The following is a 20,521-nucleotide window of genomic DNA, read 5'->3' as shown; positions in this document are numbered from 1 at the left end:
TGAGACACTCCTGAGGTCCACTGGAGACTATTCTGCAGAAGTCAGTGCCCTTATTCCACAATTATGTTTGGAGTTTTTTTAGTGTACATTTTGCAAAATGTTGCTGTACTTCACATATTCACAGAAATAGAAACAAAAGAAAATGATTTCCTATAGGAAACGTCACTAAAATTGCAAAGGAAATCAGACATATTCAAAGTGACCATCTGAACTATATCAACTGTCTTAATAATGTTGCTTCCTCCCTGCTAAAACAGGATCAGCACAGCACATGTCTTGTTTCTGTTATTTGGGCTGATTGCAGGTGTTGCCACCACTCACCATATGCTCAGAGGCACGTTACCAAATTCTTCCAAGCTACACAGGAAGTGGATTGGACTGTGAAAGACCAACCCAAATGGTGTTTGCATTTTGACCAATTTGTAGGGCAGTACAATATCTCAGAGAGGAGTTCAGTTCTCCTGCTCCCCTGGTGCATTCACTATAGCTGCCCAATTTCCCTGCTTTTTAAAGTTTGATAGAAATAGCTGTGGGCTATAGGTACATTCTTAAACCGCAAGGTGTTTTGCCTATTAGTGAATTTCCCTGCTTTTTAATCTGGCAGGTAAGAAATGGGACCCTGTCCTGTGCAAGTTTGCTGAGAATGGATTGATCATTTGCATGTTTATTGAGTTCAATGGGATTTGCTCCCCCACAATCATGCTTAGGATAGGTGAAACGGACCACAGAGGATGGGGAGGGAAGGAGGAGGGAGGGGAGGAAACACAGAGGGGAGGAGGGGGATGGGAGCAAGAAGGAGGGGGAGTGGTGGAGGACATGTTTGATCATTTGCATGTTTATTGAATTCAGTGCGATTTACTCCCGTGCAATCATGCTTAGGATATGTAAAACTGACCAGGTGGAGAGGGAGGGAGGGCTGGAGTGCGCAGGGCAGGAGGAAGAAGGAGGAGGGGAGGGGAGGAGGAAGGGAGAGGGGAAGGAGAGGGAAAGCAGGTCTGATCATTTGCATGCTTATTGAGTTCAATGGGATTTACTCCTATGCAATCATGGTTAGGATAGGAAAAACTGACCATGGAGGAAAAGGGGGGGAAGGAGTATATTGGAGGGAGGCAAAGGAAGGGGGAGAGGAGGGTAGGTTTGATCATTTGCATGCTTATAGAGTTCAATGGTATTTACTTCCATGCAATCATGCTTAAGATAGGTAAAACTGACCATGGGGAGGAGGAAGGGGAGGGGGAGGAGGGGATTGGAAGGGGAGGGGGAGGAGGGGATTGGAAGGGGATGGGAATGGGGAGGGAGGGGCAAGAGGGAAAGGATAGGAGGGAGGAGAAGGGAGGTTGGGTTTGATCATTTGCATACTTCTTGAGTTCAGTGGGATTTATTTCTATGCAATCATATTTGAAAATGGAAATAGACTGCCTTCAAGTTGACCAGACTTATGGTGACCCTTTGAATAGGGTTTTCATGGTAAATGGTATTCAGAGGTGGTTTTACCATTGCCTTCCTCTGACACTGAGAGGCAGTGACTGGCCCAAGGTCACCCAGTCAGCATCATGGCTGTATGGGGATTTGAACCCTGGTCTCCCAGGTCATAGTCCAACACTGACCCAGGGGAGGGGCAGGGAGGGGAAGAGGAGGGGGAGGGAAGGATATTGGGTGGGTGAGCACTGGGCAGAGGGGAAGCCCCTTTCCTTTCCAAACGGAAAACCTTGGGAAAACCTTGTGAATACTGTGGAAGACAAACAAAGGGACCTTGATAGGAGCATTGGGCTGAAAACAACAGAATGAAATTCAACCAGGATAAATGCAAAGTTCTACACTTGGGAAAAAGAAATCAAATGCACAGTTATAAGATGTTGGATACTTGCAAGAAGGATCTTGGAATTGTCATTGATCACAAACAGAATATGAGCAAATAGTGTGATGTGGCTGCAAAAAACGCAAATGCAATTTTAGGCTGCATTAACAGAAGTATAGTTTCCAAATCACGTAAAGTATTAGTTCCCCTCTATTCAGCACTGGTTACGCCTCATCCTGAATACTGCATCCAGTTCTGGTCTCCGCACTTCAAGAAGGATGCAGACAAACTGGAACATTCATTACATTCACTACATGCCACAGGGGGTTTGGAGCAAGTTTAAAGCAGACTTTCTGGAATCTATTTGTGGCACTATCCTGAAGAGCAGGTGTTTAACAAGCAACAGTAAGAGTCACATGATGACACACTGAACATTTAACAGACATAAATTTTATAATATTTATTGATAAATCACCTAGTATTTAAAGGAAAGGACTGAATTTAGAAGTTAAAGGCTGTAATTCTATGTTCACTTTCACTTCAGGAATAAGCTGCAATAAACTCAGTGGAACTTACTTCTGGTGATGTGTGTGTGTGTTCCCACCCCCGCTGCCTCCCACAGCCTGCCCTTTCCATTGGCTCAATCGCCCTGCCCCCACGCGCACTCTCTCCCACTGCCTGCCTTCCCCACTCGCTGAATCTAGCTTGAGGGAAGGAGTCAAAAAATGGGGGGGGGGAGCTTTGAAGGACTCTGCAATTTTTTAAAAGTCTACTCAGAAGCTCTGCTCCATTTACCTGGGAGTAAGCCCCACTGAACTCAATGGGATTTACTTCTGAGTAGACAATTTTCCTCCTTCCTTCCCTGAAGCTCATTGCTATCACACACATGCTCCGCTCCACTTACCTAGGAGTAAGCCCCACTGAACTCAATGTGATTTACTTCTGAGTAGACTTTTTCTTCCTTCCCTTCAAAATCATTGCAAGCATACAGAAGCTCTGCTCCACTTACCTGGCAGTAAGCCCCACTGAACTCAGTGAGATTTACTTCTGAGTAGACATTTTACCACCTGCCTTCCCTCAAGCTCACTGCTAGCACACAGAAGCACCACTCCACTTACCTGAGAGTAAGTCCAACTGCGCTCAATGGGACTTACTTCTGAGTAGACTTTTTAAAAAATGCAGAATCCTTCAAAGCTCCCCCCTCATTTTTTGACTCTTTCCCACTCACCTCCATTCTGCTGCTGCTTTCTCCCTCCATCGGCCATTTTCTCTCTCTCTCTCTCACGTGCTTCCTCACACAGAGCAAGCTCAGCAGAAGGCCAGTGTGAGTCACATGTCTGTTGCCCACCAATCACAGGAGCAGACTTCCCCTGCTTCCTCTAAGTAACTGGAAGGGGAGGGGGAGAGAGAGTGAAACAAAAGAACTCTTCTATGCATGCGGTACGTTATGATCCACTGTAATGCATTTTTAATAAATTAATTAAAAATAAACCATGCCATTTTTTAAATTTAAACCTACTACAGATGAAGTACTGTGTATGGGGCAAGCTCAGGGATTTGATTAGGGATACCTTACAGTCATCTCTGATTTTTAATGAATTTCAACAGATTATGTCAATTTCTCAAAAAAAAGTCCAAACGGCTTCTAGTTTTTTTTCCTCTTTAACCTATGCATGCTCCATGGGGGGGTTGTATATCACCAAGAAAACTTCCAGAGTTGTAGAGCAAGCAATTCTGAATCCAACAGTATAAGACTTGTTTTTGTTTTGAATTGGGACTATACAAAGCACCAGAAAGGGGTGAAGGGGGGTATTTTCATTTAACATGGTAGAACACGAAAAACCCCTACTGACTATGACTATAGTATACAGCCACTCTTGTGGCTGTATAATGTGATACTCATAAAAACTACACATGGAACGGGAAAGCCCCACTCTAACCTACAACTGTTTTGCTTTTAAATGGGAAATTCAGAGACTGAGTCATTGCAGAGTTTTGGGGAAAATATAAAGAGAGGAGTTGAAAGACAATTGTGTATTTTCTGTATATTGCCACACTAGTTCTTAAAAAAATAAAGATAACAGATAGTCATACCAGAATCTTTCATCTACCTTTTATCTGGGCACCGCACTTGGATTGCCTGTGAAAAACTGTTTCAGACTTAAACTGATGGCCAGGAAATTCTGATGTTAATTCTTTCCAGGATTCAATTAAGGTGACCCTCAGTATCTTCTGGGATGCCCAGTGGCGGCTGGTGGCTCCGTCTCAGTGGAGCAGGGGAATCTGCTCTGGGTGTTAGTCCAAGGAGTTTCAAAAGTTGAAAGGTGTTCCAAGGAGCTGTCCAAGGTGTTTCAAAAGATCAGACTAAAACCTGGAGCGGATTCCACTGCCCCACCAGCCACCACTGGGGATATTCCTTAATATTCTTGCACTTGGGAAAATGATCCTGCCAAAGTAAGTACGTTTAAACCCATTAAATAGGAGTTTAAAGGGTTTCATGTTGGCTGGATCATGCCCTTGTTTTCCTATTCTAATCTGTTTGAAACACGACATTCTTTTGAAAACTAACACCCTGCATTACATTTAGAGATGGAAGATTAAAATCTTTATTTTGAATTCTGGGGAAGTATATGAAATATAAGAGTTATTATGTATAGACTACAATATGATTTTTTCCTTTCCCCTCATGTTTGCTTAAATATGATTTAGTTAATAATACATCATTTAATAACTGATATGATTTGATATGTAAATATTTTGCTTTCATGTTTAAGGATATCTGGTTAACATTGTATCATTTAATATATGATATAGTTTGTTTTATATTTTCCAAAATTAAAAAAGGATATTACAAAAGCATTACAGTGATCAGAAATGGATGTCTGAACATATTTAAATCTATAAGTACTGTAAGGAAATTTAGAGCCCTCAAGTGAAAGGCATCATCATTTTTTTCCAGAAAAGCAGCGATAAAGCAGAATTAAATGTTAAATTTGACAGATTCCCCTCCCCCAAAAGAGGATTTTGTTTGTGGTAGAGGTGCAATAGCCACTAGGAGAGTAACTTTTCTCTTGTCTATTTTATGGCTTTGAATGCCTGGGACTTTAGCAGACAGGATGAGTCCCTCAATGTTTATTTTCACCATTTGTTTAGCTATATATTTTCTGATACTGAATTGTCTTAGTGCTAAACTAGATGTGATGCTATTCATGCCTTTAGATCTTCTTGCCTTTTAAAAAACCAAACAGCTGATATATCAGGGAGGTGGAGTAGGCGGCGGGGGGGGGGGGAGAAATTGGATTCAGTTTGCCTTTAAAGGCCAACCTACCTAATTTGCAGTTTCTGAAACAATATGTGAACTGAAACACAGTCATCCTGCGAAATTCAAAGTGATCTGAATTTTGCAATGCCGTTCTCCAGTCAAATACTGAGTACAAAAATTGGATATACTAAAGTGTCCATACAAATGCATATATTAATGGAAATAAGGTACATAAATGCATTATATTAGGGGAAATTGCTTTACAAAAATGTGTTAATTTGGGGGGGAACCTCACAAACTGATATGCAAATATGGAGAAATGAAGGCTGGAAAAAATGAGAAATGGGAAGAAACCAACACTGACAGATTTGCCCACCCCTAAGTGGGACAGAGCTCCACCAGGACTGTGTCATGAGAGGAGACAGCTTTTCTCCCTGCTTCTGTCCCAATCAGAACCCACCCCACCCCGGTGCCTGCTACTTGCAATGGGAGGAAAATGCCATACTAGTGTCAATGGGACAAAGGAAAGACAATACAACGAAGTGATGTTCATGCATGCAGATGAGGCACATCTGCTCTCAAGTCTTGGCAGAGGGGAGGAGTGTTTTGTGGCTTGTTCCCAACAAATTTGTTCTCACAGGGAGGCTGTGCACCTTTTTGACTGGCTTCTGAAAGTTGCTGTGCTACAGACCCCCCTTGACTCTTAGGGGCTTCCATGGTGGGCTTGGAGCCAGGAAAGAAGCAGTATTCATCCACCTGGCATAAGAAAACAGGGCTGCTGTTTCCTCCAGAGTTTAATATAAAAAAACCCTTGCCATGTTTAGTCTCCGCTGTGGATAAAGCAAGTTGTTCCTTTGGCACAGACTTCAGGGTACCGAGCAGGGTGAGAACATAGTTACCAAATGCATCCTGGGACGCTCCCAAATGAAAAGCCGGTGTTTGACCCTTAGTTGGGAGCCCAGAATCTGCTTTCTCCTTCTGGCCCCACTCTGAGTTTGACAGATCTTCACTTGGTTGAGTCAATTGTGAGGCCGCTGTGGCCATCTCAGGACAGGTAAGCCTTCCCTCCTTCAAGGCCAACACAGGTGTGAGGAGTAAGGAGTCCCTTTCTTTGATTAATGACAGATGCTCAGTGGCAATGTAGTCTAAGGGCACATTTTGACAGAGGTTCTTTGTGCTAGTAAGATTTGGTGACATCTTGCCTTCATTTTCCTCTTTCTCCAACTTGACATTTGCCAATTGGCTTGGAGTTCTTTTTTGCTTTTTTAAAAGTAGCTGCTTCTCCTCCCCCTGGTCCAGGAGACGAGGCAGTGAGAGAACTGCCTCTTTCTCTTTCCCCACTGGCAGCTGCTGGAATCTGAGGCACTCGGGCAGTCCCACATATTGCAGAGACGTGGGTGTCGCCTTCGTTTCTAAAGGGACAACTTCCAAGTCCTGCTGAATCTCAGACTGACACTCTGATAGGGGGAGTAAGTATGGGCCATCAAAATCAAAGATCTGAGGATTATGACTGCAGGCTGGTATGTCTCCTACAATAGCCAGATTCAGAAATTGGCTAGGATTGGCTGCAGGAATCTCTGCTTCTTTCATATGCTGAAAAGCAACAGAATGTGGCTTTATTTTCCCTAACCCAGCTTCAAGAGGCTCCAGTTGGCTAACCAGCATTTGCCTGCAGCAGAGAAAAATAAGTGAAGAACATTTGTTAGTATAAAGAGAAATCTCCCACCCAAATGGATTTCTCCAAGACTATAGCTCTGCTCAGGCATTTGACTAAACTTGTGTGGGCTAGAAGTGGGGAGGAGGCAGGTGTGCATATGCAAGCCCCACCCCCAGTGTCCTCACCTGCACTGACTCTGTTGACAGGGAAGGTCTGGAGGGGGATTCAATTGAAGATCTTCCTTGTGATCAGGAAACCTGGCTTAACAGGCAAGGGAATACCCACGGCTCAGTAGTAGAGCATGTACTTTGTTCCCTATGGGGAGCGCACTGACAAAACAAACCTCTGCAGCCAGCAGGAGTGAATCCTCTGCTCACCGACTGGGAGTGAAGTGTTCAGTCTTGCACAGTTTGCCAGTGCATGTGAGTTGACATGCTGGGAACAGGCCCACACAGCCATAGTGTGGTGCAGAGCTGTTTGAAAGCCCTTTTGGAAACAGCCTTGCAGAGGCTGCTGCCTGCCTCTCCCCCTTCCCCCTCCCCCTGCCAGCCCCTTTTTTACCACTCTCACTGGGCCACCCCAACCCAGGGCTGTCTCAACCTGATCTGGCCAAAGCCTAGGTCCACCTGAATAGACCCAATTCAGTTCAGGATCCAGGCTTAGGCTGGATCTTATGTACAGTCCTAGTTTTATACCAGCTCAGCTGCTATGGCTTCCCCCAAAGAAGCCTGGGAATTTTAGCTTGGGGAGAGAGCTGAGAATTGGCTGTTCAAAATCTGTAGTGCCCTGGCACAGAACTACAATGCTCAGAGTTCCTTCTGGAAACGAAAGGGATATTAAACTAGGTTACAATCCTATGCGTGCCTACTTGGGGTAAGCCCCATTGAGTTCAATAGGGCTTACTCCTAGGTAAGGGTGTATGGGATTGCTGCCTCAATCTGTAGTATAGACATGCCCCTTAATTATAACAGTAAGTTTCCTTACAGTGCTTTGGACAGACTGACAGCAGTGTGTCTCACCTTCATGAATACTTACCTCTCTGCTATATTGGGAGAGCTGATCACATCCTCCAAAGAGCTCTGGCTACTAGAGCCATTTGGCAACTGTACTTTCTGAAAGGACACAAGGGCATACAGCAGTGTGAGGAGAGTGATGGAACAAATCACTCTGCATGGTACAAGTTAAAGACAGCATGTGTGGCAGAGAGAACATGTGTGAGCATGTCCCAAAGTGCTTTCCATATTTGGTAGTGATTCAGGGTATTTGCATGTCGCTGCTTGCTCATGGTTGCCTGTGTGCTAGCTTAATGCCCATATGCAGCTGATTTCATCCTCATTCAGATCCTCCCTTCTACACCAGCATTGCTTTGTTTGGGACTCGTCCAGTAGAACACAGGAAGCTGCCTTATACTGAGTCAGGCCATTGGGTCATCTGGCCCAGTATTGTCTACACGGACTGCCAGCAGCTCTCCAGAGTTCCAGACTGAGGTCCCTCCGAGCCCTACCTAGAGATGCTGGGGATTGAACCTGGGACCTTCTGTATGCAAAGCAGATGCTTTAACCACTGAGCTATGGCCCTTCCCCCAACAATGGGCAACAATATAAATTTGGAGGCTGCTGCAGTGAAGTGAATAGAAGGGCAACCAGTCCTTGCTTCATAGTAGGATGGTCAGACGCTAGAAAGAACAGGGCTTCCACATCCGTAAGAGCTGTGTAGAAGAGGGAATTTTGGTTTCTCCTGCTGGAATTCCTTCTTCTACTATTAAAAGTTCAGGCACCCTGTCCTTTTGCATTGGGCCTCCCTTCCCAGAGTGTGTGTGTGTGTGTGTGTGTGTGTGTGTGTGTGTGTGTGTGTGTGTGTGTGTGTGTGTGTAAAATACACTCTGGTTCCATCTCTAGCTAAGTATGTCTGACCATGCTTTCACTTTTTTTTCCAGACTCAATAAGGGATAAGGGATGGAGAAGAAATTGTTTGCATTTTAATCTGCCTAATTTGCACTTCTTTAACCAATACAGAAACAGAAAAGCAAGGTGGTGAAACCTTGACTGTGTAAATAGATAGCCTTACCTTTCTTTATTGACCCAGGTAGCTTTTTAAATTTAGCTTTTTAAAAAATCTCTTGATTACATCCCTTGCCAAATGCTGCCAAGTCTAAAAGGTATCGGAGGCTGTTTGTCGGTTTAACAATTGCTGTGTGGCATCAAGTGTGAAAGGTTGCCCCTTCTGAAATGCCCTGAAATTTCTACACACCTCAAGAGGGCCAGTGTGGCATGGTGGATAGAGTTCTGGACTAGGTCTGGGGGGGGGGGCATGTTCAGATCCTCCTTGGCAATGAAGCTCATGGAGTAATCTTGGGCCAGTCTTTCATCAACTGTCAACCTATTTATTTGTTTGCTTGTTTGTTTGTTTATATACCGCCCCATAGCTGAAGGTCTCTGGGTGGTTTACAGCAATTAAAAACAAAACAAACCTAATCTAAATTACAAGTTTATTGTAAGGATAAAAGAGCATGAGAGAACCAGACATGCCAGCCTGAGCTGTTGGGAGGAATGGTGGCATATCAACGTACTAAATAAATAAGCAATGAAAAGTGGCATCCTTTGTAGCTGGGTGGGTGGTCTAACAAGGAGACTGTTTGACCTTATGCCTTGAGACAGAGCAAATTATGCACAATAAGGCTCACCTTTTCATAAATTATATATCAAATCGTGCTATATTGTACTCACAGACATGATAATCCAGCCTTTACACTGCTGGATAATCATGTCTGTGAAAACAATACAGCACCATTTTAGTTCTATTGGGGTCTTGTGTTTGTGTTGGGTTGTTGAGCCAGAGCAACCCATACCTCTCGATATGCAAGATGATTACAGATCATCTGACAAATAAATCTCTCTGGAACTCGCTTACAATTAATGTTAGGCACACACCTTTGCTATTCTGTTTCTGACACCTGCTAAAAACTTCAGGCAGTCATGTAATTTTATTTTGCATATTTGTTTTATAACTATTGATTTGTATCTATATATTGACACATGCTATTGCGTCTACATTTGTAAGGTTTGATTTTATTGGTATTTTAATGAATATTCTATATTATCTTATATAAACCACTTACAGGTTTTTTTCTGATTAAGCAGGGTATAAATCTTATTAAATCAAAATAAATTAAGCTAAATGATGTAAACTGGCTGTCAACTAGTGATGCTGGAGGAATTCAGTCTTTGCTAATTCTAGTACGAGGTGACCTGATCTGCACATCTTGGACTAAAGCGAGGATTAGGCCTTGGTTATCCAAAGTTTTAGGAAGAGGGTCAGGGGAAGAGCCATAGCTCAGTAGCAAACAGGGATGGGAGAGAAATTTGATTCAGCTCATATCTACAGCCACATTTATCAAATTTGCACTTTCCGCAACAATATGAGAACTGAAACACAGCCATTCTTTGAAATTTGCCCTTATCTGAATTTTATGATGCAATTCTCCAACAAAGCAATGTTTACAAAAATGCATATATTAGGGGAAAGTGTGCGTAAAAATGAATACATTAGTGAAAATAACATACAAAAAGGCATTATATTAGAAGAAATTGATTGCAAAAATGTACAGTAGTCAAAACTGCTTACAAAAATGTGTTTAATAGGAGGAATTCACACTAAAATGTGGAAGAATTTTCATGAGGATTTTTTTTAAAAAAATCACAAATTGCTGCAGAAATGTGGAGAATTAAAACTGGACAAATGAGAAAACTAAGAGAACTGAAACAACAGATCCTTCATCCCTTGTAGCAGAGCATCTGCTTTGGGTGCAGAAGGTTCCAGGTTAAATCCCTCGCACCTCTGGATAAGGATGGGAGACAACCTTTCCTGAAATCCTGGAGATCCAGTGCCAGCTAGCACAGACCAATAGTCTGACTTAATGTAAGGCAACTTCCTACGTTTCACCCTTCACAAATGTTCCATTGCAGCTCTTGGCTCAAAAAAGTATCAAAGTATGTTTTTAAAGAACATTTAAGTTACATTCCATACCATACATTTAAAGAGCTCTTATACCACTTTAACAGCCATGGCTTCTCCCAAAGAATCCTGGGAGCTGTAGTTTGTTGAGAATGCTGGGAACTGTAGCTCTGTGAGGGGTCTCCTAACAACTCTCAGCATCCTTAACAAGCTACAGTTCCCAGGATTCTTTGGGGGAAGCCACGACTGTTTAAAGTGGTATAAGCGTGCTTTAAATGTATGGGGTGGGTGTCACTGTGGCTTGAGAGAAGATGCTTTTGAAAATATCTGCATATTCAGTGGTAGAAAATATCTAACTGTGGATCTTCGTGTATGTGTTTTGTTTTGTTTTTAATTGTATATTAGTGTGGAAATGTGGAACAGACGGGTAAATCAGGCAAAAGTGACATGGATTAGAAATAGACAGATGTATACAGATGTGGGAGTGCTGAAGTATCTCAGGGGAAAGATTCAATACAAAAAACATATTAGAAGCTATGTCTTCAGACAAAGAATCCCACTGTGCTTTGTGCAGGGCAGAAGGAGAGATACTAACTCCAGTTTGAAGGAAATCTCTCTCACCTGGAAAAAGCTTGGAAGCAGAAACATCCCAGGAGGGTGTGGGATACTTTCCTCCCAATTTGTTTTCTTCCTGCCATAAAAACATTAGAGCAACATCAGTACATCAGACCACAAAGAGATCCATCTGTTCCTTGTTACCAGCAACCTCAATCCATATATACTTTCACAAATGCTATATGGAAGCCACATGAAACAGCTTCAGAATGGAAGCTGCCCGATGTAATGTCTGTGGGGTGAGGGCTTGAACCAGCCCCATCACATTAAGATGGGGCAGGGAATCTTTTTGGCCTGGCAGGCCAGATCTTTATCTCCCCACCCCGGCTGGGCAACTTTGCCAGACGGGCATCTACCTGTCAATCATCTGATGTCATATTGAATGGGGGGACTACTGCACAAAAAGCAGGACTGAACTCCCTGTGCATCCCCTGATGCACAGGGAGTTCAGTTCTGCATTGTGCAGGGTTCGGATGTGCTAGCCAGTTCCCAGCATGGCTAAACCCAGCAGGGCTGAACTCCACATGCATCTGCAGATGTGCAGGGTTGACTCCTGCTTTGTGTAGGGTTTGGGGGCACCAGCCATTTTCCAGCAGGAACTGGCTGGCATGTCCAAACTGAGCAGGATTGATTGAGGAATGGTTAAGAGAATCTCTACGTCACTGTTGCAGATAACCCATGTGGCAACTTGCTGTTGCTACGTGAAGCATCTTCTGGGTAGAAGCAGTTTCAAATGCAGTCAACCATGATGATACTCAGCCCTTCATTTGATTCTTAGAGGAAGTAAACAATTATATCTGACATCTTGTTGATACTAGCTAAACAACTGAGCAAATTTGGCAATCCTGAGATTGTGTGGTCAACAGCTTCTTAGTCCTATTGCTGCCATGCTTCTTTTTTGGGGTGGTGGGACTTCTTCAGGTAAGATCAGCCTTCACCTACCTGATGCCCTCCAGATATTATGGACTAGAACTGTGCAGGATGGAGCTGATGAGAGCTGTGGTCCCAAATATGGGGGGGGGAACCAGCTTGGCGAAGGCTGGACTAAATCCTGCCTGCCTGGGCCAAGTAGGGGATTCAGTGCAAAGTGGGGCCAATTTAATCAGGGTCATCAAGAGGAAATGGCAATGAGCCATTTGCAAAATGGGACAGGATGATATTTGGCATGTGGCAATGGAGGCTTCCTGTCTGCCTCGAAGCCTCCATTTTAGCAGCAGAGAGAGAGAGGTGAGACAGCCATGACTGCTCTGTTGGCTCAAGTGAGAAACCAGCTCCATTTGGCTCTTCCTTCCCCTACCCCCACAACTGTTTTCATTCACGCTTCTTACTATACACACAACAGCTGGGCTGAAATTTGGCTGAATATTCTCTGGGGGGAGGCTGAAATTGTCCACAAGAAGTTGGGAGGGCATATCAGAAAATTCTCAGAAAATTCAGTTTTCTTTTTTGACTCCTCTTGATCTTATGGTGAATATTCAGCTAACCTCCCTCCCCCCCCTCCCATTTCACCACCTGGGAATAGGGGAGAGAATTTTGTTTCATACTATTTTCATACTGTTAAAAGAATGAATGGGCATGGCCTCTCATCCTACTCTTTGCAGTCCTTGTCTTTGGGCCACTGCTTTCTTCATCCAGCGGCATACACAGAAGAGAACTTTCTGAGAAATGTTCAGAAAATTTCATTTCAGCCCCTCCAACACTGTTGGAGAATTCTATCCCATCCAGAGAACATTGAACACCACTACCACCACCTAGCACACACACATTTTGCCATGCACAAATTAGGTAGAGAACTTCGGAATGCCACTTTTGCTCAGCCCTAATACAAACAAGTATGTCACATTCAGAACCTTTTAGGCACCAGGGTTTGCTTGTTTTCCTCTTACCTCCCCATCCCTTATTCCTTTTGTGTCATGTCTTTTGGATTGTATGCCTATAGGCAAGAACTGTAATGTTTTAAATCTGTGCACAACACTGAATAAATTTTAGGAGCTGTGTACATGATAAAAAAATATAACACTAGCATGGCACTAAGGTTTTGAGCAAAGCCAGCATCTATATATATATTTCTGATGCAGTAAGCATGGGTTTTCCATGTTAGGACCACTAAATGGATACCACTCCTCTTTGTGGCTATTATCAAGTTGTGAGCTGTCCATGTGCAGTGGATCATCAATGCAAATATATCTTCTTAGATATTTATAGAGGTGTGGTGCAAACCACGCAGTCCACAGGATGAACTGTTGTACACTACAGTCAGTTCCCTGTGTGGCAGCAGCCACCACAAAGAGTAATTTAAAGCAATTTCCACATGGTGACTCTAATGTGTCAATAGACCCTAAGAAAGGGGAGCATACACAACACCTTGCAGACGGTTCCCATTCTCCCCTTAACCAATATGTTCAATGTATCCAGAGTAACGCCCAGCCCATTTACAACACAGGCTTACCTGAGAAGATATTTACGGCAAAAGTAAATGTCTGCCATCATCAAAATGATAGAGATTGATGTGATCAGCAGAATGCTCCAGAGAGTCATAACTGAAACCAAACAGAAGATCACAAAATGAAAAATGCTGAGGGATCAGCTGAAAGGAAAGTCAAAGCAGTTACACTTCAAATTCAAAAACTGAAATTGAAATCAAAGCAGCATGGCCTTTGCTCCAAATATTATGGAGTCACACCCAGGAAAAATATGGGATGTATGCCAGATAGACTTTTGGATGGGACTACTGCAATGAACTTTATATGGGGCTGCCTTTGAAGACAGTTTGGAATCTGCCCCTAGTCCAGTGCACTGCAACGAGACTGTTAATGGGAGCCTAGTAAAAATAACTTATTTCTTCCATATTGAAACAACTTCATTGGCTTCTGATACACACCCAAGTTCAATGCAGGTTTTGACCTTTCAAGTTCTACACAACTTAGGACCCAGACCACCTTCTCCTACATCTCTCCACATGTTCATTGACATATTTGTTTTGGGGCTTTCTCTAGCTGCTTCAGAAGTCTGAAATGTAGCAGCTGGACCAAGAAAGGACTTTTTTGTGGTTGCTCCTCTCCATTAGAATGCCCTTCCCAGAGAGGTTTGCCTGGCTGCCTCAAACTCTAGTTCAAACAAAAATAAACTAAGGGAGTCTCAAGACAAGCATCAGCGGTGGCCCTTGCCAGGGTCAGGGGCCCTGACAGTTGCCTGCAAATGCCAGATGCTGACATCATCCCTACACACACACAAATGTATTATACCTCTAAAGTGTTGAAAGTTCATTGCAATTCTGCATGTGACTTACAATGGAAGAGCAGCAATTATTAGGTACTGGTAGCACTATGAGCTACTAGTCTGGAAACATATTTAGTCCCTTAAAGCTCCCTAACTCCCTTGCACACAGAAACCAACCAAGCCCAACTCCATTTGTGTAATCTTAACTGACTCTCCCTAATCCAAGCTTTGGTGACCCTTAGGCATTACATTTTTAATAGTTGTATTTGCAATAGAATAGTGATTAAAAGGGTTTTGCCAGTCTGCTCAATGACCTATTCCCATTCTTTTCCAATATCACTAAAATGAACGTTTGTATTTAACATTTTTAGAAATACAAAACTGTAAGACCTCAATAGCAGGTTTCTTGTGGAGTACTCAGTGGCTTAACACAGTAGCCAAGCAGATACTTCCCTCTCTCTCTCTCTCCCTCTCTCTCTCTCTCTCTCTCTCTCTCTCTTTTGCTGCACAGTAGAAGATAGAGAATGTTTTCTCACAGACTACTTTGCACCCCTCAAAACTGCACCTTTTCCATTAAAAAACCTGGGCATCTGCTTGGCCACTGTGAGACCAGAATCCTTGGCTAGATGGATTGTTGGCCTGATCAAGCAGGGTGCTTCTAATGTTCTTTGTTCAGCAGCTCCTCCTCCTCTGCCTCATCATTGCTACTAGTCAAAGTGAATAGGCATTCACAGCTACTTCTTCTCACCACTACAGTTGTTTGCTTGCTCATCCTCTCTGGGCCACAGCAAGAGACAGGTGAACAAGCAGGTTGCAATGGTGAAGAGAAGAGTAGATCCAGAGGGCTCTTGCTAGTGGGTCCCATGCAGGGGTGTGGGCCCTCATCATGTGCCCAACCATGCCAACTGTTGGCAACAGCCTTGAGCATTTCTCCTTCTTAATCCAGCAGTAGGACCTTTTCCCCTAGAGGCTGAAAGAGAACCAGGCACATAGCCAGCCTAAACGTTCAGGGGGAGACACCAAAGAAAGTAGGAGGAGCCAGAATATTTTTTTCTGTCATAAATTTTTCTTTTAAAAAATAGGGTACAGAGAAAATGGGAGGCCCAGGTTACTAGTCCTCCTTGTTTGGAAATTTCATTTGTGGCTTACCCCAGTCTGTTGCCCAGCTAAATTCCTTACTCCATTCACTCCATGGACCAGCATAGACAGAAAAATGGACTTTTGTCCGCACCTTTGCTGTGTAACTTGTGTCCGGTTCCAGGTACTGTGAGGTGAAGGTGAAGTGTTGGTCTGTACTGTTGACATATTGGGCCTAAAAAGAGAAAAGAGGAGAGAAACGAGGGAGGAGATATTGCATGGTTTTGTTCGCCTGTCTTGAAGCTATTGATTTACTGCTTACCTCCAAAGGCTTTCCAGTTTTCCAGTATGAGATTTGATACATCTTGTTGATTGATACAATCCTGTTTCTGACTTCCCACTGCAGACTGTACTCCTGGTTGTTCAGCATTATCACAGACAGCTTCAAAGGTGGGTCTGGCTTGACTAGGAAACAAAGGATGCATCAAGAGCAGGAACCAATCTGTCCAATTACTGGAAGACCCTAGTTCAGGTGTGGGGAACCTTTTTCCTATCAAAGACCACTGATCCACTGAAAAAGTCAGCTGGGGGACCACATCCAACAGTGCAGGGAGACAGCCAAAAGCAGGTAGAGTTTGTAACACTGCAGGATTGCACAGTTCTATCCCTCTCCCTCCTTCCCTCTTTCCCTCCCTCCCTCCATTGCCCCCCCATTTCCCCCTTCACTAACACAGGTATGCTCACTTGCAGAGGGCTGCGCATGACCCGCAAGTCACCCCATCCCAGGTCTTTCTCTTTCCCGTTCCCATCTGATACTGGAGTCAGGGATGAAGCATCCTTTCATGCTACATGACCCGTGCAGCTGATTTCCAGTACAGACTCCTGTTAAGAGGGTTTGGGGGGGTGGCCAACCTTATTGGGGTAGAGTCAGGGTAGGGATGTGGGAGAAATTCGATTCAGTTCCCATTTAAAGTTGAATTTATCAAATTCACACTTTCTGAAACAATCTGAGAACTGAAACACAGCTATCCTTCAAAATTGGCATTTATCTGTATTTTGCAACACACTTCTCCAGCCAATCAAAGTTTACAAAGGTGCATATGTTGGGGGAAAGTGTGCATGAAAATGAATATATTAGTGAAATTAAGATACAAAATGCATTATGTTATGAGAAATTGCTTCCAAAAATGTGTGAATCATTAAAACTGGATACAAAAATGTGTGTATTAGGAGAAATTGGCACTAAAATGCTAAATAATTTTAATTAGTTTTTTTTAAAAAAAACACATAGGTTGCTGCAGAAATGTGGAGGACTGAATTGCAGATTGGGAAGATGAGAAACGGAGAGAACTGAAACTGACAGATCCTTCCATCCCTAGGTCAGAGAAGCCCAAGCAAAGTGAGAGTGTCGCCCTGTAACTTCACTGACAGTTCTGGGGAAGTGGCCACACTAAAAGCATCCTTAGACGCTGGACTCATGCCCTTCTTTCCCTTGAATTGTGCTGTCTCAGGTGGCTGCTAATTAATGATGGAATTCAAGATGGCATATGAGTGGTCCCCAGAGGGTCTTCCATTCAAACCAGATCCAGATCAGCTTTTCTCCAACAAGGTTAGTGTATCTTGTCCTCTCGGACCATGCCCTTGGACCTTGTGTAGTCTGCCTTTTAGTGGTGCCTGTGCTGGGCATAGCCATATGTGAATTTGTCTTATACCCACATTTACTTCTTCTCGACCGTGCACAGATGATGCAAGCCACAAAATCAAGGACCATAAGAATATAGGAAGCTGCCTTATGCCGAGTCAACCCCTTGGTACATCTAGCTCACTGTTGTCTACACTGACTGGCAGCAGCTCTCCAGGATTTTAGGCAGACATTCCCAGTCCTACCTGGAGATGCCAGGGACTGAACCTGGGACCTTCTGCACACAAGGCAGATGCTCTACAGCTAAGCTACAGCCCTTCCCCAGAGCCTGCATATGCCCCTTAGAATTAAGATCTGCGGATTCTAAAGGAGCCTTACTGTGTTGGGAAGGTTTCACCTTTTTATCCTCTTCTTTTGGCCGTACAGTCACAAGGTATTGGCTTATTCTCATGGGATTGGTGACATTGATCTCACAGCTTTGCAATACATATGGGGTGAAACTCACTTGAAGGACTGGAGAGCATTTCTTCTCTCTAGGAAACAAGGTATATGCAACAAGAAGAAGTTAAATGAAAGGAAAGACATATAGATTTGGAGGCATTTATTTTTAAAAAAACTCACTCTGCTTCCGGACTGGCTTTGTAGAAGAGTGCAAATAAAACAGAACTGGTGACCTCTTGCCTCACCTCCCAGCTGCATTTTAGCTGATCAATGCCATTAAAAAGACAGCAAAGGTTCTTGGGCTGAGCTTCTTGATCATCTAATGGGGAAACCAGAAAGAATAAGCCCTGTTTGGGGTCATGCAGAGATTGACAAAAGCTAACATAGGGAGGAAAAGCAAGGGAGGATTTGATAATAAGTACAACTAGAAATGAAAAAGAGGATCTACTAAATACCAGGTTTGCTGAAGAAGAATAAGATAGTATGTATAACACAAAGCAGTTCATTGATCAAGACAGAAATGGGGATTGTCCTGCAGAGAAGACTGCATCATCTCCCATGGCAATTATCTCTCATTAGTAGAGCAGGGATGGGGAACCTCTGGCCCTGCAGATGCTGCTGGACTCCATTTCCCATCAGCATCTACCAGCGTAGCCAATGATCAGGGATGATGGGAATTGTAATCCAGAAATATCAGAGGGCTGCAGATCCACACCCCTGATGTAAATAAGGTATATATTGCAAAATGCCAGTAAGCTTCCAGTGAATTCATTTCAAAGAAAACAGAACCTGTGCACACAACACACCCCTGGAGTTCTCACCACTTGGAGAATTGGCTCATGTTCTTCAGCTTCAGTTGTCTCCTGATCTCCAGCAGCAAACTCAGAGCCCTACAGAGACCTACACCTGGTCTGACTCCTTTGCTGGAATCTCTGCAGCCTCTGGCTCCAAGTCTTAATTGCTGCTCGGCTCTGGTGTCATGACAGGTACAACTAAACTCCCAACAGATGTCCCAGATTCACTGCTCCCCATCAGATTTTGAGAGGAACCACCAGCACCACAGAGTTCTTGCTGAGAGCAACTCAGCTCTTTGTGTGTCTCATATCTCAACGTCACCTCAGTACAAAACCTGAAGCTTCATCACAAGCCATATAATGACATCAACCCACACACACAGGAAAAGGGAAGCTGAGGGGAAAAAGACACACACCCCTTTCCAGAAAGAATTTCTAGCCATTTCTTTAGTTATGCAAAGGTCAACTACTGATACCAAAGAGGGTCAGTCTATCAAACAAAACGGAATCTGCCAGGCTAAGCGTGTCCAACTCATTTGATCCAGGGCCTGCTCTACCATTAGGCAGAGTGTAGCAAACACCTCATGCAGTAGATACTCAGGGGCAGCAACCCCTACCTGTTCCTCCTGAGGCCCCATATGGCTACTGCTCCCACTAATCCAGCCTACTGCCTCATGTGTTTTGGAGGATGCAATCCCATCACCAGTGTTGAAGTATAATTCAGCTGCCAGTCCAGATGGCTTCTGGAGGTGAAATTGAGAGGAGGCATCATCTTGTCCTTTGCCTCAGGGAGCAAAACGTTTGGACTGGCCCTGATTTGACCTACTTTTGCAGTCTCTTTTTGCACTGAGGTTCAGGGCTCAGGGGATGGGAATCCTTGAGAGATCATTCAGAGACCACCAACCAACATCTCATGACACAATTACAGTTTTCAGCCCTATTGTCTTCCAGTTCTCTATGAAGATTTCTAGCTTGAAATTCTTTGTACTGTGCACTGCTGTTGAAACAGAAGAACTTAAGAGGGGAGAAAGAGCATGTGATGCCGGCTTATGTAACAGATAAGTGTTCAGATTGCCATAAGATGGTCTCCATGATATTTGGAGGCAGAGCAAAAGTCACATGGACAATGAAGCATAAATACAGGAATAAACCCTAGGGCTGTTCGTACACTCAACATAGGCTTCTGTAATGGAATTAGAGATTTGTATATCCTCTCAAAGGAATTCAGTGGGGCGATTCGTTCACACAACAACTTGAGCATACCCACATAGGATCCACACATGTGAAACCTGCTGTCAGGATGGGAAGCGGGAATTAGTGCAAAGAGTCTGATCCACATGCCTAAGAAGAGGTTACTAGGGGTCTGTAGCTCCAACAGGGCCCTATGTTGTCACTGGTTTGCAGGAGAACATTGTGCAAGCAGTGGACTAGACAATGCTCATTGGTCACTTCTGACTGTCCTGCCAAGAAGACTTCCAACCATGTCAACTGCTGTAGGCAGGGCTCTAACTCTATTGTATAGCCCAGCCTTTCCCAACCAGTGTGCCTCCAGATGTTGTTGGACCACAACTCCCATCAGTCTTAGCCAGCATTGCCAATGGTCAGGAAGATGGGAGTTGTGGTCCAACAACATCTGGAGGCACACTGGTTGGGAAAGGCTGGTATAGACTGTAGCTTCTAGATGCCCTTGTGCAAGCATCATTCACCATCAATCGCACTGCATCAGATTTCCCCAACTTGGTGTTTTGGACTGCCCCACCCATCAGCCCCTGCCAGGATGGCCTGGGGCTGATGGGTGTTGGAGTCCAAAGCATCTGGAGGGTACCAGGTTGAGGTAGGCTGCATTACATTATGGGAGCTTCACTAAGGCAGAACAACAGTGAATCGGGCAAATGTGTGCAAGAGCATCCAGAGCATTTGAGCAATAGGGTACAACTCATACAAAGCAAATCTTTCAGCATAAATCTTATCCAATTTGTATGCAGCTTTCCCAGCTGCTTAGAATGCACATCCATGCATGCCTCCAGATTTTGTCATGCTTTTGTCAATGTTCACATGAATA

General features: G+C 43.9%; 1 protein-coding gene across 6 annotated transcripts in view; it reads right to left on the bottom strand.

Moving 5' to 3' along the window:
* Window positions 1-2,275: 2,275 nt before the first annotated feature.
* Window positions 2,276-20,521, bottom strand: part of CSF2RB (colony stimulating factor 2 receptor subunit beta) — a 38,771-nt gene continuing 20,525 nt past the window's right edge. For all 6 annotated transcript variants that reach the window (XM_061639032.1, XM_061639033.1, XM_061639030.1 and 3 more), the window contains 8 exons: window positions 17,846-17,984; window positions 17,603-17,757; window positions 15,905-16,047; window positions 15,655-15,817; window positions 13,736-13,826; window positions 11,293-11,362; window positions 7,753-7,829; window positions 2,276-6,729 (listed from right to left, as the gene is read on the bottom strand). In XM_061639032.1, the coding sequence (XP_061495016.1) occupies window positions 5,610-6,729; window positions 7,753-7,829; window positions 11,293-11,362; window positions 13,736-13,826; window positions 15,655-15,817; window positions 15,905-16,047; window positions 17,603-17,757; window positions 17,846-17,984 (1,958 nt within the window). In that variant the 3' untranslated portion in view covers window positions 2,276-5,609. The remainder of the gene's footprint in view (window positions 6,730-7,752; window positions 7,830-11,292; window positions 11,363-13,735; window positions 13,827-15,654; window positions 15,818-15,904; window positions 16,048-17,602; window positions 17,758-17,845; window positions 17,985-20,521) is intronic.

This window comes from Rhineura floridana, chromosome 8 (assembly GCF_030035675.1).
Source record: "Rhineura floridana isolate rRhiFlo1 chromosome 8, rRhiFlo1.hap2, whole genome shotgun sequence".
Taxonomy (NCBI): Eukaryota; Metazoa; Chordata; class Lepidosauria; order Squamata; family Rhineuridae; genus Rhineura; species Rhineura floridana.
This window is presented reverse-complemented; position numbering and strand designations above follow the sequence as displayed.